Consider the following 19,591-nt stretch of genomic DNA (forward strand, 5'->3'; position numbering starts at 1 on the left):
AAACAGGTCAGCTGGAAAAGTTGGGAGAAACTGGGCAAGGCAACAGCAAACTGATCTGTTTGCCTTCCTCTTACCACAAAGACTCCACATGAAACTGATCCCTGTTCACATTAGGTGGACACAGCTTCTGCCCTCTACCAAGCAGGGGATGATCCTGGTCAGAGGGCAGCAGAGCTCAGCTTCTGGGAAATGAGGAACATGAGGAACTACACAGCCTGCAACTGCAACACTTCAAATACAGCTGAGGGCACAGGAAACAGAACTTGGGCTCGTTTCCACTCACACACAACTGTTACTTCACTGTGTCCTGCAGGTTCCAGCACTCATTTAGATTAGATTTCCCCCATATTTCGTGCAAGAATGGCTCTGGGACTGCTTCCCCAGAAAAAATTTAAGGAAATTTCCACATTAACACAACGTTTGAAAACTGAGAGGGGGAAACATGCTATGGCAGACTCAAATAAAGACCAATGTTAAATATTACTTAATGTTTTTCTTTTATTTAAAAGATCATTCACAAAATACCATATCCATAAATTTATTTTGTTATGAAGCAGAATGTGTTAAGTGTTTGGAATTATTTTCCTTTTTTTTTTCCTTTTCCTTTGTTTTTACATTTAAAAGTCAAGTGTCTTGACTAGAGGTGAGTTTTTATATGGGAATTTGTTCTTAAAATCCTTTCCACATTGAAGATGTAAATAGATCAATTATCGGTTTGGAATACAACCACACAAATGCATGTCTGTCTTAAATTAAGTATTAGTGTTAGACAAATGGTTCTTATCTCAGAAGCAGATTAAGTGACAGGCAGAAGGAAGGAAAGAGCAGTTCTGTAAATTGCTGGGACTCTGACATTAAAGGTAGCTTTAGGGAAGAAATTCACTACTAGCAGTGATGCTGGTAGCGAAGCAGCCAGGATTCCAAACTCCTCTTGACAGCACTCCAGAGTGCTGGCTGCTTCATCCAAAAGCTGTCAGCACTAGCACTAGGGGCCCAAGTTTTTCCCTCATGCATTGGCCGTATGCACACTTCCATGTGTAGAGAGCCAGGTTTTGTTTTGGAACATTAATGATCCCTCTCCTTTTGCTCCAGCCTCACCTCCCTCCTCCCACACAATACCCACAAGAAACATTTCAAGTGAAGAGAGATGCAGCACTTAGAGATGCTTTTTATCCAAACTTCTACGTGAAGAGAATCTATGGCAGAATGATTTCTAATCTGCCCATTTTCAAGGTATTCTGAAAGCAGAGGTCTTAAAACTGTACACCACTGGGCAAAGAAATACAGGGGGTGATGGGGGGGGTTACATACTGCGTGGCAAAGTATACACTCCTTAAACAAAATAAAAAAGTCCACTTTATTTGTAGAAACTTCATTTAAAAATTTACCAAACATGTAAAACCCCCCCAAAAAGAGAAAAGAAAGTAAGCAGAAAGAGCCGGTGAGCAGTCGTGCTCCAACAGGCACATTCTTGCAGTGCTAACCTTGAGCAGAGGTGTAGTATCGTACCATTTTGAAGCCAACAGCCAGCCACCAGCAAGAGTCTGCTGGCAGCCATACTAACTCCACCACCTATTCACCAGGCTTTTTTTCAGCCAACGCATTGACTAAATTGATACTTCCTGGTAACCTGTGTGAAAGGGCAGCTCTTCTCCCTTAGTTTTATAAGGGGCTCTGCTGTATACAGTTAACTGTCACCAGTTGACAAAAATGGTATTTTACTACTTGGTTAGAACTGTAAATTTCTCTGTTTGACTCATCTGGACTCTCCAGTTTTCCTCTTCAGAGCCACAGCAATACAGAACAAGACATGCAGGTCGGAAGAGGAGCACTGAGGAAGTAAAAGGAAACAATACAGGGAAATAACTAAGTCTAACCTGTGCTTCTAAAGTAAAACAAACCCAGAAAGGAAGAAGTGAAGCAGCACCTTTGTCCAGAGACCTCCACACTCGTGGAAGCAGCTACACTGCCTTATCTACTGGCAACTGTGCTGCTCGGAAGGAAACAGAAGAGGGAAACTCAGCACAAAGCAGGCACTAGATACAGCAAAGCCAAGAACGTACTAAAAACCACTTGTTAACAGCTGACATGCATTCACAAGCTCTGTGTTTTCGGTTTCAAAGAGGACAAATACCAGATGGCAGGAATGGTAAACTGCAGGGTTGACATTCCAGCAGAGCTAGTTACTCTGTACTGTCTTGCTTTTTCTCCCGCCTCCCCATTCCCTCTCAACCCCCAATTCAGTTGTGCTCTTTTACTACTTCCTCTCGGGGCTTGGCTCCACCGAAGATAGCAGAGTTTGGGTTGGCTACTTGATTGAGGGGAGTAGCAACTGTTCGAGGTTTGAGCTGAAGTCGGGGTCGCTGTGCTCTTTCCTCTGAAAGAAAGAATAAGGAGGTTTGAATGCAGGTCTGCCAAGGGCAGTAGCTTTAACCTGACAAAGAAAGCAGCAGCCTGCTTTGTGAAGGAATACTGAATTTCAGAAGAGAAAGAGTTTACCTTCTGTTGGCTCTCTGAAGTCCATGGAAGATCCACGAAGGGGAGGCCCATCTCTGAAGCGACCAGTGCCACCACTTCCCATTGAAGCACCTGGTGGTCGCCGGTCTCCAGGGCGGGTCCCTCTACACCGGCCTCCCAGGAAGTCATCATCTTTGAATCCTGAAGATGGAAGACAGTGAATTTAAAGAGTGTATTTTGCAATGCTTTTAATTTAGATTTTTAACTGGAGGACTGGAAAACCTTGCAAGTCACTGCTGTCAGTCCAAGATGATGCACTAAGAGCCTTTGTCTGTAGACAGATTGCTTCAGAGATCTCCAACATGTTCTAGAAGAGTCACACAGATTCCATTTGAAACCAAGTATATACTATGCCAAGTTTAGAAACTGCATTATCCTCCTAGAGGCTTACTGGAGTGTTGGAGAGTGGGTCACCAAGTGAGCTTAAAATATGAGCTTCAGCTGCAAACTCAGATTGTTAACACCCGTAGCTGAACTCAGAGACAACCCTGGCAGTACTCTGAGTACTTCTGCAGCCAAATCACCCACTGGCTACAGCCTTGGCATGAAACCTGCAGGAGCAGAGGAAATGGGTAAACAGCTAAGTAGTGAAATATAAAGTCTTTCTAAACCAGAGCCTTTGAAAAACAGAGCAACACCCCAAGGCTTTAGCTGAACTACGAACAGACCAGGCATTTACCAAAGAGCTGAAAAAAAAAAATAAAATAATCAAAACCAATTCAGACTTTAGATATGAAACTGGCTGTATTTCTTCAGTTTATGTATCAAAAAAATCAAGAGCTGCCTGTCACTGACCAGAGATCCAGTCTGTACCAATGACTACTCTAAAGCATCTCTCCAAGCCCTCATCAGCTGCATTCAGTAGGAGGAGGATACTTCAGCACACCTACAAGGGATATACTCTGTTTTTCAGAAGCCATCTGGAAGAGAACGTTGTTTTGTTTTGTTCTCATCTGAGATTTTCTTTTCCACTCTGGTATTCGGCAGAGCTGCAGAACTGTCTCTTTCTTACTTCATGCCAAAGAACCATTTTTAAAGACTTGATCCAGAGCAAGGCTGTACAACCTGAGAAGAAAAGCTTCTGTAGCAACTAAAACTTGAGTGCTAAACTTCTGAATCTCCAATCACTCAGCCAGCATCTAACAAGCTGAAATGCATCCACATTTTGAAGAAGCTGCCAAAGAAGGCATAAAGCTCTCACACTGGAATGCTCAGCTACAAAGGCAGGTTAAGCACAGCACTGCAGCACGCTTCCTCTCTCCAGCACCATGCTTCAGCTTCATGCTAGTGGCAAGGGCACACTTTGTTACCGCTCCTACTTCGTCCACTCCACTCACGCAGAGACTAGACATTGCAAAGTTGCACTTGCCAGCATCTCCCCATCAGAAAATGGACCAAACCCATGATTTCAGAGGACAAAAGCAATTGTTTTGATGTCACCCTGGATTCTAATAGCTGACTGGAAGTCAAAAGAAAACCCAGTGGCTCCATCACTACCATCCACTCAGCAAGCTCAGTCATGTGTTGCAACCTGCCTTATTGCAACAGGTCTAAAAGTTTAGGAACATTTTGCATTGAGAAGGGCTTTGGAACACTAACACATCTTTGGGGAAGTCAGTTGCTTCAGAGATACACATACAATGATGTCACACTGCCTTAAGAAGTGAAAGCCTCTGCTCTGAAAGAATACAATATCAGCTTTAACACATGATCTGTTTCTGCTACTATTCAGATATGTACTTGGTTTGAGAAATGCTTGAAACCTAGACAGCATAAGCTATACCTGAACAAATGTTCTGTCATTTAGAATTGTTTCATAAAATTCACAATCAAGACACTTTCCTCTGTTGTAAGGCAATGGATGATTCCCCCTAAAGAATCCCACTGCAGCTGTAGGCCAAAGGTGGCCTAAAGTAGATTCAATCAAAACAGTAATGGGGACAAATGTATCTGACATAAAAATGAGAACATTTATGTGCCTTTTAGGCTGCCTATCTTTATAAGTGTTAATACTGATACCAGAATTGAAGTCATCTCTGGAATCCCATCCACCTCCTCTGGATTCTCGGGAACCTCCTCCCATTCCTAGGAAAAAAGCCACAATTGTGTTCAGGTCTGAAGCTGTGGGAAAGGCTGATCAAGGGGATACCAAATGAAAGTTTCAGTCCTTCAATATCCAAAGTCATGCTGCTGGAAAATCCTTTCATTTTGGTACTACCAAGTTCCATCAGACAGGAACAAAAGATTGGTTTAAGTTAATCAAGAACAAGAGGTCAGGAAAGTTTCTCTAATCCACATTCAATGCAAGCCTTTAGTGAGTCTAGTTCAACTAACCTTCAACTACAGCAAAGCCTGGTTTTACACTGGAACAGAAGGATAGTCCAAAGCAAGTATTTATCTACTTGTGCTTACTCACTTTCCTTGCATCATAATAAAATAGTAGCAGACCAGACTATTGGGCTTATGATTGTCCTCTGCAAGACACTGTACATCACCAGGGGTATTGGTCTCACTTCCTGGGCTAGGAGTGACAACATACTCAGCTTTTGGACACAAAGCGCACCTACAGTCCAGACATCTCAGGCATGGCAGCAGCTAGGTTAGAAACATGTATATACATATAAAAATTCCTCTTTTGTGTATCATCTCCATGTTTACTAGCATGTCTTGTCTTAGCATTAGTTAGCACCAGACATAACTACAACCATTTCACTTTAGAAGCTATTTAGAAAACCAGAAGTCACCTCTGTCATCAGGTCCACCGCCTTTTCTGAAGCCAAAGCCACCTTTATCCTGTTTTCTGCCTTCTGCTATGTCCACTCGGAGTGATCGGTCACCCAAAAGCTGTTACATGAAAGGGAGAATGTCTTCAGAATGTATCATATGGGCTACCAAGGAGTTTGAGAGTTGCACTTATTTTTTTATTTCACAAATTAATAGGAAGTATACTTACTGCACCATCATACGTAAGAGCTTCCTTAAGTGACTCCACCTCATCGAACTCTACGTAACAAAATCCTGTAAGAAGAACCTCACGAGTTAATACCAGCACTTTAAAAAGCCTTCACATGAAACTACTCTTCCTGTACATCTGCTAACAGCCTCTCAAGCACGAACTAAGATATGGTCAGTGCAAGATGTACACAACTCTGAAACTAATCACCACTAACAATGAAAGCATTTACCTGTGCCTATTAATGACAAGGACAAATCCCAGAAGAGAACTCTGTATGGGCACTGCACAAACGCCAAGAGCCTGATTAATTCCCTCTGCCACAGGGTTTTCATTACAGATGATTTAATCTATGCCTTTTAGACAGTTATTTAGCTGAATCTTGACATTCGGTTACCAGTATTTTTAAACAAGAAGCTGAAGTACCTGCTTGGCCAGCAGGCTGATTTTGTGTCATCACATCATTTAGTGATTTTACCCCTTTTCTAATATCCTGTTCTCTGCATTAAGGTTCCCCCCCCCCCCCCCCCACTCCCCAAGTAACTTACAAATATACTCCCTTTCCACTGGCCAATTCCAAAAGAAATCACATTCGCATCCTCTAAAGAGCTGTATCTACTTGCTTTTTCTCCATGTCTACTAAAAAAAGACAGAAGCAATGGGACTCTTCCGAGCTAAAGAAAGATTGTGTAAGTACTCAACACTTAAGGTCATGGATCTTAAGTGGGTCAGACACTTCAGCTTTGCTAGAATTCACGCAAGACAAACAAGGTTTGAGAAAACCCTTCTATGGCAGGGCAAATATTGACCTGGCATTTGGTTAGTCTGTATCTGAAGATGATGGAAGCAATTGTGAATCTCATTCAAATCAGATATTTAACTGTTAATGAATGAGAAACTTGCATAAGTCAATATAAAGAACAAACACAGATCAACAAACTAACCACGCTCTAGAGTAAACTGAAGTTCTCCATTAAATTGACTTTGGAAATCCCTCATTTCCCCTACCAGCTAGCCATCCACAACCGATTCAGCTCTGAACACTCACCTTTAAATTTGTCTGTTTCCTTGTCTCTGACTAGTCGTACACTCCTTATGCTGAGATCCCTGAAGATGGCATCTATGTCTCCTTGAACAGTGTTGAAGGGTAGGTTTCCCACATATGCTGTGAAAGGGGGCTCTGTCGGCAGCTCTTTCTGTTTGCGGGAACCAAGGCCACCACCACGAGACCTGTTAATAAAATCACAGTGTCTCTGGAACCTGGCTCCCAACATAGCCAGTAATACAGCACAGAGCACTGCTCAGGTGCTCTAAGAAGTGATTCTTCTACAGCTTTGGTTAGTTTTTTTATCCCTTTTGCCTCTACCTGCTACCTCCACTACTGGCCTACTCCTTTCTAGTATTATCTGATGCAGTATTTCAGTGGAAGAACAAATGAACAATGTATTTAAATACACTCCAGGTGAACTCAAAATGATGAATGAGCTTCTTTCTCATAGGATAGTTAGGGTTGGAAAGGACCTTAAGATCATTTCGTCGTTGTTCCCCCCCCCCCCATGGGTTGGGAACTTCACCCTAGACCATGTTGCCCAAGGCTCTGTCCAACCTGGCCTTGAATCATCCCATAATCCATTAAGAAAAGCAATGTAAGTTTCTCTCTACTGTCACCTACTCAAACCCATTACTTCTTAAAAAAAAAAAGAAAAAGAAAAAAACCCACATCCTAGACTAGATTTTAATTATAATTTATAGCAGTGAAGAAATGCTTGCATGGCACACACTTGTCAGCTTATCTGAAATTAAGCTGGATGCAATGGATCAAATAGTGTATTATCAACATCCACCCCAAAATTATCTAAATAATTTCATCAGCATTTAGTTAACAGAAACATCTTCTCCTAATTCTGAAGTTACTGCCATAACTGTCAGGTATGTGGACTGGAATACACTGAATTGGACAAATACTAAAAAGCTTGGTTGGCAAGGTGTTCTAGGACAGAGAAAACACTACCAGTGCTCTTTGGATGTTTGCTTCTTCCTGAATTACAGACTTGAGGTAACCAGATTCACAGAATCATAGAATAGTTTGGGCTGGAAGGGACCTTCAAAGGTCATCTAGTCCACCCCCCCTGCAATGAGCAAGAAGATCTTCAAATGGATCAGGTTTCCTAGAACCACATTCAGCCTGGCCTTCAATGGGCATCCACCACCTCTACGGGCAACCTGTTGTCTGGAAAACCTAGATTGTCTTTTCCCATCTTTTTCCTCAGTCTCAGTTAAGGCTATTGCCATTGGTTGCTGAGGAACTAGACTGTAGCAGCTAAATTTTTTACTGTACTAATATAAAATGTGTTAATTTCCTGTAGAGCCTCATTTTCCAAAGCTTTCTTTGATCTCCTTTACAGAGAAAAGGATTTGTACTGTGAGCACAAGGCAATCTTAAGTTACACCTCCTGGACTTCCAGAGTACAGGATGCACTGTCACTGGTTCCAAGACCATTTGCCCACCTAAGCAATCTTTGACTTCTACCCGAGACACCACTACCCTGGCCCCTGCTCTCTTCAGTGCCTTACTTTTACTGGGTTTTCTTCATGTCTGTTCCCTTTCCCAGAGGCTCACTGTGCCTTTTAAAGCACAGCAGACCATAAACTGTACCAAACCAGTATTTGCTAGTGTGACATGGACTAATTAGATTTCTGCAGAGTCCTACCTAAAATACAGAAGGTCAAGACAACTATTATTTCACAGAATCATTGAATGGTTTAGGTTGGAAAGGGACTTAAGATCATCTAGTTCCAAATCCCCTGCCATGGGCAGGGACACCTCCCACCAGACCATGCCACCAAGACTCCTCCCAACCTGGCCTTGAACACTGCCAGGGATGGGGCAGCCACAGCTTCTCTGGACAATCCTGTGCCAGCACCTCAGCACCCTCACAGTAAAGAACTTCTGCCTTATATACAACCTGAACTTCCTCTGTTTACTTTTGAACCCATTACCCATTGTCCTATTGCTACAGTCCCTGATGAAGAGGCCCTCTCCAGTACCCTTGCAGGCCCCTTTCAGATGTTGGAAAGCTGCTCTGAGGTCTCCATGCAGGCAGACTATTCACTGGGCAAGCAATGCATCTTTTTTCATTCCAGAATAAACATTTTATTACTAATAAATCAGCTAATGCAGAGATCTTGAAGATTCCTTAACTCTTCCGAGGTAAGCCTGTCATATGTGCCTTTTTATGGTAGCAGCTCCAAGGCAGGAGCCATTTGTCACCAACACCATCAGCATGCTGCTAAATGTATTTGAATCACAACCTACACATCTTTAATTAGTGTCCACCCAGGTTTGTATTTTAGCATTTTTGACAATGCTCCTCATCTGCCTTTGTCTCATTAAAAAGTCAAAAACATACTGGCGAACTAAAGCTGCTGTAAGTTGAGTGTTCTGTGTGTACAGTAGAATTAACTTTAGTGACAAGAACAAGGTTTACGGAGGAGCTCCAAGAAAGTAGAGTTGCTCTTCTAAAGAACTCCGTAATATGTAGAATTTCTGTATAGCCTCACAAACAGCTATTAAAATAGCATGCATCTACTTTTCAGCCAAAAATAAATTCATTTTTATGTTCTATAGGAACATTAGAATTGCTGCAGCTAAATTTAAAAGGAACATTCCCTCCTTCCACACATTCTCACCATGGTCCTTGAACTGCCAGTCATCTTGTTCAAGAAGCTGATTTGCCTACAAATTCACTCTAAAGCTGAATTCTCAGCCAGATCAACAAGGTGATCTGGACAGCTGCAAAGAGCACTGGTGCCAACACGGAAGGAGAACAAAAGCAGGAGCTCAAAACTCCAGCTTTTAACAGCAACCTCCACTCAGATCAATTTGAGCTGCTGCTGAAACCACACCCTCAAGTTAGCAATCCCCAAAAGAATTTTTGGTGCTACAGACAAACCTTGTTTCTACCATAGCATACCAGAACTCTGGGGTGCCTGTGTGGAAATCCATGCGTTGTTGTGCAATCCCTCCTGATGCCAAGTCAGAAAATGAAGTATTCTTATTGAATATGATCATTAAGACCTCAGTTATAAAATACATCACTAAATATCTGGTATTTTAGTCTTCATTTGAAGAACAAGAATGAACTGTCAATAACTAGGTTCCAAACAGAATCCAGGTACAGCAACACAAAAAGAAGCTGTTTCTATGCTTCCCTGCATTTTTTTCAACACTGAAACAGTGAAATAATAAGGCTGACTTTAGTAACCAAACAATGAGACTGAAAAAGATTCTCTCATTTGTAGCAAAATATGATAAAAGTCAACTATAATTAAAACCGTATCTGAACTAAGTGAACTAGGGTCACACCAAAGTGTTAAATGAATATCTGCATTTCCCACTCAGTGTAACTTTTGTTCAGATACAATCAGGTAACAATTATGTCATCTTAATGTGGAAAACTGAAAGACAACTATTTGCTTTCTTTTTTCAGGAAACCAAAACAGAAAGCTGAAAAGAAAAGGTTGCTTCCAACAAATGCAAAAGCAAATATCCCTAGAATTCTACTTACTTATTGATGGACCGACTCAGTAACATTGTAAGGCCATACTGGGTAGAAAGAACAACTAAGCTACAATTCTGAAGCTACTCTTTTAAGACAGTTCAGTTATTCTCTCCAGAAAACATCATCTCTCAAAAGTTTTAAACAAATGGCTATTTTGAAAGCTAGTATTTGAGTTTAAAGCCTTCCACTAAGGATCAAACCAATAGCTCAGTGTTTATCTTTCTGCACAGCACGGAGACAACAGTCTATCAGGATTCCAACGGTCGTTGCTTTACCAGAGGCAGCATAAGGCTCAGCAGAATGCAAGTTTTGTTGAGCACCAGATGTCTTTAACAAAAAGCTTACCCAAGCCTAAAAATGATGGGACATTTATTAACACTGAATGGGTAACACACAGAATTCAAAACACCAGAAGGATAGAGACTAGCTCTCTGGTTTCACTTACTTGTACAGTACTTCAGCAGGTGAATCTTAACCTTTGAGTATGGTGCCCACTATTACTAAGCCCAGTACTTAAAGGCACACCTAACTAAACAGCCCAACAGCAAGTCAGGAGCGATAAATACTCTGTTTCCTTCAACTTGGAGAAGCTGTACAGATGTTTCAGAGCTTCAACTAAGCCTCAGAGCACTGAATTACAGTTTTTTTCTGTCAAATTTTGGCTCCAAAACACTTACCAAAAAAAGTGCTTATAGTAACCCTTTTAAGGTCAGCAGCATGTACTTCATCTGGAATAAGTTCTGCATACGACAGTATTATGTTTCAGCTCCTATTTAGTGCATTACCAGACATCAAGTGTAGCAAAACCACCTCTCTTATCACATCACAGTCATATTCTGTTGCTCTTCTACCATGATGTTGAAGAGTATGAGAAAGAGACAGGTACCTTACATATGTCAGAACTGTTTTCTGTCACACTTAAAACCTACGCTCACTCACTGTAGAGACCAAAGGTTATGCAAAACACAACTGCCACAAAAACTATTATCTCTCAACTGAGTTTATGCTATTCTTACAGTCCTAAAGTGCCTGAAACTGAGTAGGAGTCACTAAGTTAACATGGGATTCTTTAATCAGAACCTTCACGAACAGTCATGCTGTCATTATGTTACACATACTATGGGACTTCATACAATGCACAGAGACCTGTTAAGGTCTGAAATCATGAATTAGCTGTAACTTATTAGTAATAATAATTAGATACAAGCTACACTAATATTAGTAATATCTGAGGCTTAAAACTACTGCTAATTCAGAATAAGTACATTTTCTGATCTGCAAAGGTATCTACTACTCAGCAGGATGCCTTTAGTTCACCAAAACAAGGTGTGCACATCTTGCCTGAGAGCAAGTTTAAGTACTCTATTAAAGAAATCTGAATAGGAAAGTAACATTTTAGCATTAATTTTATTACTTCATAGAATGTGCCTACATTGACTAGGATAGAATGCATAGTAATAGCTGAATTTATCATGAGTGTCAAGGCTGCTGTCGAGGCTACTTGTTACAGAATTAAAAAAATACAGAAGTGGGTACATCATCTGTTTGCTCTGGGTCATCCTTTCTTTAGACACAAAGGGTACCTATGCATAAAAACAAGTTTACATAGCTTAAGCATCAAAGTGTTTTAGAAAACTTACTTCTGTTACAACCTCAGCAGTAAACCTCTGCACTGCCTAAACAGTTTGAAATGGAAATGATTTATTCTTCCAAGAACAGGAAAGAACAAGAACACTGTGGATCAGGAAACATATCTTGGACGATTAGATTATAAAACAGCATACTTGCTAAGATTTGCTCACAAGGACAGTTTATTTCATCGTTTTATACCTACTGTTTTATTTTAGTGCACACTTTATATGGCACCAACCTTCAAAAAAATCAACTGTTAATTGCATCTTCATAACCTGATTTAAGGCAAACTTCGTAATTGCTGGTTATTGCTTCTGTAGCTCCTCCCCTATACCCACTCTCCAGCCCCCAAAAAAAAACAAAACAAAACAAACCCAGAGATGAGACAAGCCCTATTCATTCTTAAGGACCGTGAATTTGGAGTCGGCACCCAGAGCCCTGCATAACGCGGCTCACAGTCCTCCCGGCCGGAGGCACCACAAAGCCCTCCCATTTCCTCTCGCTGCAGACACAGCGCTGCCCGCTCTGGGGTCTCCACCGCTGCAGAGCATCTCGCCGGGCGCAGCTCGCCGGCCACAACAGGGGCCTCTCGCCCTACTCCAGCTCTTCACGGGAATCTCCCTCTTCCCATCTCCCGCTCTGTCCCTGCAACAGCTCCTCACGGCCTACCTTGGCTCCGGCCCAGCGCTCCCTAAATCCCCTCCCTGCACTCGCCTCCGGGCCGGCGGGAACATAGCGACACCTTCCTCCCGCCCCTTCCCGGCGCTTCCACGCCGCCAGGCCCCAAACCTTGCGGCACTGTCCGCACGTAGCCCGGTGACGGCCGCTCCCCCCCTCCCGGGACACCAAAGCCTTCTCCTCGCTTCACAAAGCGGGCCCACCAAGGCCGTAGGCAAACGCGACCCCAAGAAAGGAAGCCGGCGGGGCGAGACGGGCCCAAAACGTTCAGCGAGGCAGCGACCCCCAATCCCTCTCTCCGCCCGCCCGTCATCTCCAAGGGGAGCGGGGCAGGCCAGGCCCTGCACGGCCGCGCCCCTCCTCGCCCGGGTTGGGGGGGGGAGAAGGGAGGGGGGGCTCGGAGCACCACTCCCTCCTTCCCTCCCCGCTCCGGGGTGAGCCCTCAGCGGTCCCCAGAGGCCCAGGCCCCGGCCCCGGCCGCAACTCCGCGCTCACCCCCGGCCGCCGCCGAAGCTGCTGTAGGCCCGATCGTCGTAAGGATCAAAATCCGCCATGGCCACCTCAGCCTCCTCCCCGTGCGAGCGTGACAGGACCGCGCCCGCAGGACCCCGCGCAGCTTATATATGGCGGGGCCCGGGCCAGGGCTGCCCCTCGCGGTGCCTGCCTCTTGGCTCCCCGCCCCGTCGGGGCTGTCCGCACTACTGCCTGTCGGGAAGCCCGCCCGCCTCCCCCGCCCGTCACCGCCGCACCGGCCTGTTGTGCTGGGGACTCTGGGTTGCTCCCCAGATGTGGCAGGAGCAGCCTCAGCCTTTTGTTGGTCGCTGTCCTCCCATGTGTCCCAAATCCTCCTGCAGTCGCTGTGAGTACGACGCAGGGCGGAGCGGCTTGTGCTCCAGGCGCTGCACTTGTTATCTGCGCCCCTGGGGCCGGTATGGGACCGGAGTCTGGAAGGAGCGCAGCAAACGTGCACAATTTTCGCGTGGCAGCTGGAGAGTAGCCCTGTATTTTATTGTAAATAAAGGCCGAGAGCGTCTTCGTGCCCCTAAACACGAACCCTTCGCGTGGTTTGTTTCCTAGCCCATTATTTCAGGTTTGTAATAAGCGCACGTCTGGATGTTCGTACAAACAGCGGTGCCGCTGACCCCGCACGGCCCTGTTTGAGACGGGCGGACGGAGCGCCCGGCTCACCCCGTAGCTCTCTCCTCCCGCCCAGTCCCGCTTCCTCGCAGAGAGAGGATTCAAACCTCCCTCGAAAGCTGCAAACCAGGGCGCGGGGAAGCGAAGGAAGCCCTTGGGGCAGGGGAGGGATGAACAAGGCTTGGAGAGGGTCCGGGCTGTGAAGCCGGGAGGAGAACATGGCGCTGAGGGGCCGACAGGCGTCGGTTTAGCTTTACCCGGCCCGTCTGACGAGCAGCGTCCCCGCTCCGGCCCCGGTGCCCCGGAAGAGGCGGGGCGGGCTGAGGACGGCAGCGGCCCCACGTGCTGCAGCGGAGGCATGGCGGAACCGGAGGGCCTGGGAGGTAGCGGCGTGGTCACCGACCCCCGCGGGGTGTTGCGGCAGGGCCGCGCCTTCCTCGACTTCTTCTGGGACATCGCCAAGCCGGAGCAGGAGGTGCGGCTGGCGGCCACCGAGAGCCTCCTGCGGCACCTGCGGGAGGGCAGGAAGGTGAGGGGGCGCCGGGGCCGGGCGGTGGGGCTGCGGGTGTCGGCAGACACCGACTCGCATGACTCTTCCCTCCGCTGATGCTTGGGAACGCTCTGTCCGGTCGGAGGAGCGGCGGGCCCGGCAGCCTCGCAGGGTTCCGGAGCTGGATCTCTCTTTCAGGACGATGAGCTGAAGTACACCCTCAAGCGTCTGGTGGAAGGACTGGGAGCCACCCGCGAGGCCGCCCGCCCTGGTTTCAGCTTGGCCCTGGCCCAGGTCAGTGTTTCCTAGAGCGGAGCAGAGCGCTCTGAGGCCCCTCTCCGGCCCCATCAATTCCTGGAGCCCCGCTTTGCTGTGTGTAGGGAGGCTGGAGGGCTCCCCTCTGGCAGCGCCTGCATGCAGGTGGCAGGGGAGGCTGTTGCCTTCTCGTATATAAAACCTGTGTGGTTTTCAGTGGTGCTAGTCCGTTTCAGAAGCAATGCACTTAAAAAGGTATAAGCTATACCAGTACCACGCTTATGTTGCAGCGTTCTGTCCTGCTTTAAGAACCATCCTTCATTTGCAAATGTCGACCATATTTTCAAGTATGCTTCATTTAGAACTGTTATGATTTAAAATTGCCTTGCTCCTGGTATGGGGCTGTTTATGTGGGAGATGTGGAAAGGCCACCCTTTAACACACACTTCAGAGTCTTGTTTTCCTCCATGCTGGTTAGGTCTGTAGCATAGCAAAGAGCCTCAGCGGTTGGGGTCACCTCCCCTAAGAAGCTGATAATGGAGAAGAGCGTGTGCTCTTCCCACTTAGAGTAGGGCCTTGTCCTTGCTATAAAGTTTCATTGCTTCTGATACAGGGTGATGCAGTTGCAGCAAAATGTTCTCATTATTAATACTACTATGTCACGTATATGGAAAAAAAAAAGGAGTGTCAGCAGGTATATTTATGCCTACACTAGTTCCTATTCTTACACATCTACTAATGTAGTTGTCTGTAACCTGGCCTAATAAAGCAGCACACGTGCTGTTATGCGGAGCAGCTGTTCAGATCTTATTTCAGCTGAGCCCAGTAAAACTTTGTAAAATGGAAGATCTGCAAACTGAGCTATTCCATCCATCTCCTCAGGTTTTACAGGCTTTTGAGGAAATTCCAATTTGCAGTGTCCTGGAACAGATAAAGGAAAAACACAATCTGGAAAAAGTGAAAAAGGTGAGTTGGCTCGCAGCAGCATTGGCCAGTAGTTTAAATTAACCATTCTCTGTTCTTTGAAGGCTTGGTGCCTGGATACAGTAGTTTTGAGCCTCTTGCTAAAGACTAAAAGGACTAGAATGAAATAATGGGAGTATCTGTGAGAACTGGCGGTTGATGACATTGTCATCTGGCCCTGTTTTAGCTGAGATTTGTCTTTGTGAAAGACAATCTAGGACAGTTCTTAAATATCGTGCATGCATTTCAGCGGGTAACCTTCACATGACAGGGTGTTCAAGGCTACATCTTCCAGCCATCTTGTTCCACTGCTTAGAGCTGTAGTTGGACATGAAACTTAACCTCTCAGTGAAGTGGATCTTTAACCTCCTTTTTTTATTTCTCTCTTCAGAAACTTGTGAGAAATGCTGCTTTTGGAAACTTTTTTGGAGTTATGGCTCTGTTTCAATCTGGCCGGCTTGTTAAGGTAATATCGCTGTTATGTTGTTTGTCAGTACTGGTTCTAGGGCTGTCTGAAGTGCAAAGAGGATCTAGAGAGAAAGACTGGGTCGTTGGCTAGTCAATGAGATGGGACTGGAAGCATCAGATTGAGTGAATTCCTTGTGCATTATCCATGGACTTTTTTTTGCCTTTTAAATGTCTGTTCCTGACTAGAATGTAAGAACTGTGTCCGATAGCATGGAATGTTCCTACCTCTCCTGTAAGGAAGGGATCTGTTGTCATGTACAGCCATAAAACATCATTTTAGGAAAAGCTGAGTAGCCTGTCAGGAAGCAATCATGTAGGTTTCTTATTACAAGTAGCTGTAAGGATCTCAAGAGTAGATTATTACCTCAGCCTTCAGCTTAATCTTTGATGCATTGTCTTTTGGTTTTGGCTTATCTTTCTTTTTCAGGACCAGAATGCTCTGCTGGGGAGCATCCAGCTTCTCCAGCAGCTGGCAAATCACCAAGCACACCTCAGAGATCTCCCTCGCAAAACTCTTATTGACATCATGTCTGAGGTACAGCCACAGCGTGTGGTGGGTGGGAGGGGGCAGGATCTTGCCTTGGGAAACGCTTTTTCTTTGATTTGTTCATAGATGAAAGTTAAAAAGGAGTGTGTGTTTAAATTACAGGAGCTGTTTCCTATATTGTCTGTGAGCAGATGCTTTTATTCTGGGAAGGATGATCTGGTTCAGTCTGGTTTCGTTACGGACAAACCTATAGTCAGTTTTTTACCCAGGTGACTTGCTTGGGTGATATCTTAGACTGTGCTCTTTTGAACGGAAGTATGCTGAGAACTCTGGCCAGCAAACCTTTTTTATGCACTTTGCCTGGGCCTAAGGTTGAAGCTTAGGCTGTTGAGTGTAAGAGCATGTAAGGACATGGGGTAAAGGAACTTTTGAGTATGTAGTAAAAGAAGAGAGTTTATTTCCTTCTTTTACGTGGATGTTGTTTGTTTGTATGAAGATTCACAGTGTTAAAATAAAATGATATTCTGTAGGTAGGTGTTCTGTGTCATCTAGTCTTGGTATTAGATTTATAGGTATTTTGAATCCAATCTTATAAAAATACAAATGAAAGCAGTTTTTTGTGTGTTTCTAATTTTTATTGATGAAAACATTGGATCCAGTTTTCTCTAAATGTATTGAACACAGTTTACCAGAAAATCTTAATGAAACAAGTAATTATTTGGGGGACATATAATTAAAAGCTAATACAGGAGTGTTTCCTCCTCCCTGGGCCATACAGACAGGAGCAGTCAGACAGCAAGAGAAGCAATCACAGTGGGAGTCAGTTGACAAGGATTGTTCTCTGATGACAGAGTATTGTCCTGCACCACGTGGTTAAGTAGCTGGGGACTGCATAGCAGTACTGGACACGTGCATTGTTCATTTTTGGTTGTGTCACTGTAAAGACTATTTGTAAAGTTTCCAGAACATTGCAAGCTTTTAGTAAAATGCCCTACAATGCAGATATGTTATTACACTGTACAGCAAGTTAGCAAAAAGGTCTCAGATGTTTTTCATATGCTCTGGCTTTTGTTCCTGTCTAGGTTCCTGAATCGGTGTTTGAGGAGGTCCTGTTTGGCATCTTGCAAAGTGACCTTGCTTCAGCCTTCACATCTCCAGAGAACCTGCACCTTTTGCTTGTGGGCATACAGAAATTCCCTAGTGTTCTGAAACCTAAAAAACTGAAGAAGCTGTTTGGCTCACCTACTGTTGTAAATGAGGAAAATATTCCCAGGTAAGTTCTTGAATAATGAGCATTAAATGCAACATTCTTGGTCTCTTGGCTAACTGAGAGAAAAGTGGCTTTCATTCAGATGCCTGCCTGTATTTGCCACTGCAGGTGCTGTGGAGGATTCGGCTCTGTTATGCAGGTCCCTAAATTACAGCCCTGTCATTTCTCCCAAGAGGCACAGTCTGCATGCTGTGTCCTTCAGCAGAGTGAATTTGGCCCTCAACAATCCCATCCCAGGCCAGACCTCTCGCATTATTTTCTTTCTTCTTCTAGACTTGTAGAGCTTCTGCAAAGTGCTGCCAAGTCTGAGAAGAAGGACAAGAAATTGCCCAGTGTAGTGTTTGATTTGCTGCAGGTTTCACTGAAGGAAAATGCCTTTGAACTGTTTTGGGAGGAAGGTGTGGAGAATGGGCTATTGACGGAAAAGTCGGGACCTGTGAGGTTTGTTTTAATGTATTGTCCTTCTCTTTCTTGCTGTGGTCTTTCTGCTGCCCTGTGATAGGGTGGGACATATGGTTTCTCATGAGCAATGTGGGAACGCTTGCTTTTGGTTGTTTAGGTATTCATGAAAAACTTTATAGGAAGCCTAAATCCTAAGATTCCCCTTAGAATCCTAAGATCCTTAGAATCTAAGAATTCCTCTTAGAATACAACAAATTTGAGATTAAATTTAACTAGGATAGCACATAAAGGTGATGTACCTCGCTGGGCTTAAAGGTGTCTTAATAGGTTGCTCCTATAGGATTTGTCAGAGGAACTGTCCTGTCCCTTCTTCTCTAAGTGGTTGGGAGCAAGAGTAATTTGTCTTTGTTTGGTTTAAGGACAGCTCCTGTATAGGCAAACCCGTGTTCTGAAATTTGTGTCCAGTACTGCTGGACTTGTGCTTTTGTGGACTGAGCTGAATTAAATCCTGGATATGTTTGGATTCTGATGTAGTCTCCGTTATTAAGTAGGATATGGCTGTGTCTGATTGTAACAGTAGCTATTTCAGCTCTTTTTCCAGGTCTAATACTAGATCTTAGTAGGATTAAGTTGTCTGTTGAGACTCATGCTGTATAAAATGCTGCAAAATCCAGAATACAAATCTCTGAGCATTTTGGGGACCATAAGTTAGTTTATATCATAGCAAGGCAGCCTGTGGCCTGGTTTAAATCCTTCTTAGGTCAAGAGTTTGAAAGCTGTAGAGATGCACCTACAAGAAATTTTCTTAACATATTACATGAGTATCACAGTGAAAATAAACTATTTTCCAAGCCTGAGCAGTTTAAGTCTTGTACATGTCTTGGGTAAGTCTAAAAATAGCCTTTGTATGCTTAACAGTGTTGTTTTTTTTTGGCTAATTTCCTTCAGAAATAAGGCTAATGATGTCCATCTAATGACTCCTGACCCCATTAGGCAATTCTGATCAAATTTCACAGCAAGTTGCTGTCAAAACTAAGTAAGTTACTGTCAAAATGTAGTAGGAGTGTGTAGGCAAAACTGTAAGTCAGTTTTTATTAGGCTTGTGGAAATAAATATCTGGGGAGAAGAGATCCATGAAGCGGATTGAGGAAGGAGCTGCTGCTAAGGACTCATCTGTTTCTAACCAGTGGAGGACCTGCTACAGGGCCAGACCTTTGCTGTGCTAGTCAGCTTCAGGCAGCAGCAGGATTTTTAAACACTGGATCCATGAGTTCTTAACTTCGGTTTTTCTGCATGCTCAGTGTAGCCTGCCCCACTGCTTCTTCCCTGTCTTATCCTGGTGTGTGGCTTTACTGCTGTGCCTCTGCTCAGGGAATCTTTGTTCTCACTCAGTTACATGTGCTACCGGTTGCTGGGCAGTGCTTTGCCATTGCTGTCTCTGGATCAGCTGCAGATGGTTCTCAAAGGGAAGGTGATGCAGCACTATGGAGAACATGTGGTTACGACCCAGGTAAGTCTTCTGAAGGTACTTGGGCTCAGGGATAAAGCCCCCTGTCCTGAGCAGAAGCCTTAACGGCTCCCCTTTCACGTTGTCTTGTGTAAAAAAGTTTGTGTAATTTTAGGCCTTGGACTCTTAGTAAAAGCAGTTATTGTGTGGCCACTGGTCACAATGGGCTGAGTATTCACTGGTTTGTCATTGCCTGCTTGTGTATTTTTCATTCAGGCTTATTTTAAAGGTTTTGAAATGGTTAAGCACTGACCCACTTGCTTTCATTGG

The 19,591-nt window shown here is 44.5% G+C and overlaps 2 protein-coding genes across 3 annotated transcripts in view; one reads left to right on the forward strand and one right to left on the reverse strand.

Annotated features, from left to right (window-relative positions):
* Positions 1 to 473: 473 nt before the first annotated feature.
* On the reverse strand, positions 474 to 12,995 carry EIF4H (eukaryotic translation initiation factor 4H). Of its 2 annotated transcripts, XM_057410728.1 has the most exons (7): positions 12,838 to 12,995; positions 6,519 to 6,700; positions 5,471 to 5,535; positions 5,262 to 5,361; positions 4,537 to 4,602; positions 2,500 to 2,658; positions 474 to 2,377 (listed from the first exon to the last, which is right to left on the reverse strand). In XM_057410728.1, the coding sequence occupies exons 1-7, from the start codon at positions 12,894 to 12,896 to the stop codon at positions 2,241 to 2,243; spliced, it is 768 nt and encodes a 255-aa protein (XP_057266711.1). In that variant the 5' UTR covers positions 12,897 to 12,995; the 3' UTR covers positions 474 to 2,240. The 2 variants fall into 2 exon arrangements, with proteins under 2 accessions (XP_057266711.1, XP_057266712.1); XM_057410729.1 differs by lacking the exon at positions 4,537 to 4,602.
* Positions 12,996 to 13,775: 780 nt separating this feature from the next.
* Positions 13,776 to 19,591, forward strand: part of MYBBP1A (MYB binding protein 1a) — a 57,949-nt gene continuing 52,133 nt past the window's right edge. The window contains exons 1-8 of the mRNA XM_057410722.1: positions 13,776 to 14,008; positions 14,168 to 14,263; positions 15,107 to 15,190; positions 15,579 to 15,653; positions 16,083 to 16,190; positions 17,225 to 17,415; positions 17,686 to 17,853; positions 19,207 to 19,324. Coding sequence (XP_057266705.1) covers positions 13,838 to 14,008; positions 14,168 to 14,263; positions 15,107 to 15,190; positions 15,579 to 15,653; positions 16,083 to 16,190; positions 17,225 to 17,415; positions 17,686 to 17,853; positions 19,207 to 19,324 — 1,011 coding nt within the window. The 5' untranslated portion in view covers positions 13,776 to 13,837. The remainder of the gene's footprint in view (positions 14,009 to 14,167; positions 14,264 to 15,106; positions 15,191 to 15,578; positions 15,654 to 16,082; positions 16,191 to 17,224; positions 17,416 to 17,685; positions 17,854 to 19,206; positions 19,325 to 19,591) is intronic.

This window comes from Pezoporus wallicus, unplaced genomic scaffold (genome assembly GCF_028554395.1).
Source record: "Pezoporus wallicus isolate ANWC-B61680 ecotype Strahan unplaced genomic scaffold, APGP_CSIRO_Pwel_v1 contig_8705, whole genome shotgun sequence".
Taxonomy (NCBI): domain Eukaryota; kingdom Metazoa; phylum Chordata; class Aves; order Psittaciformes; family Psittacidae; genus Pezoporus; species Pezoporus wallicus.

Bases quoted from the DNA above. Each gene is read 5' to 3' on its own strand.
- EIF4H (XM_057410728.1), bottom strand. From the start codon at position 12,896: ATGGCGGATTTTGATCCTTACGACGATCGGGCCTACAGCAGCTTCGGC. The intron at 6,701-12,837 runs GTGAGCGCGGAG...TTTTATTAACAG, and splicing joins AGCTTCGGCGGCGGCCGGGG to GTCTCGTGGTGGTGGCCTTG. The intron at 2,659-4,536 runs GTATCAGTATTA...TTCCATCTTCAG, and splicing joins CAGAGATGACTTCAATTCTG to GATTCAAAGATGATGACTTC.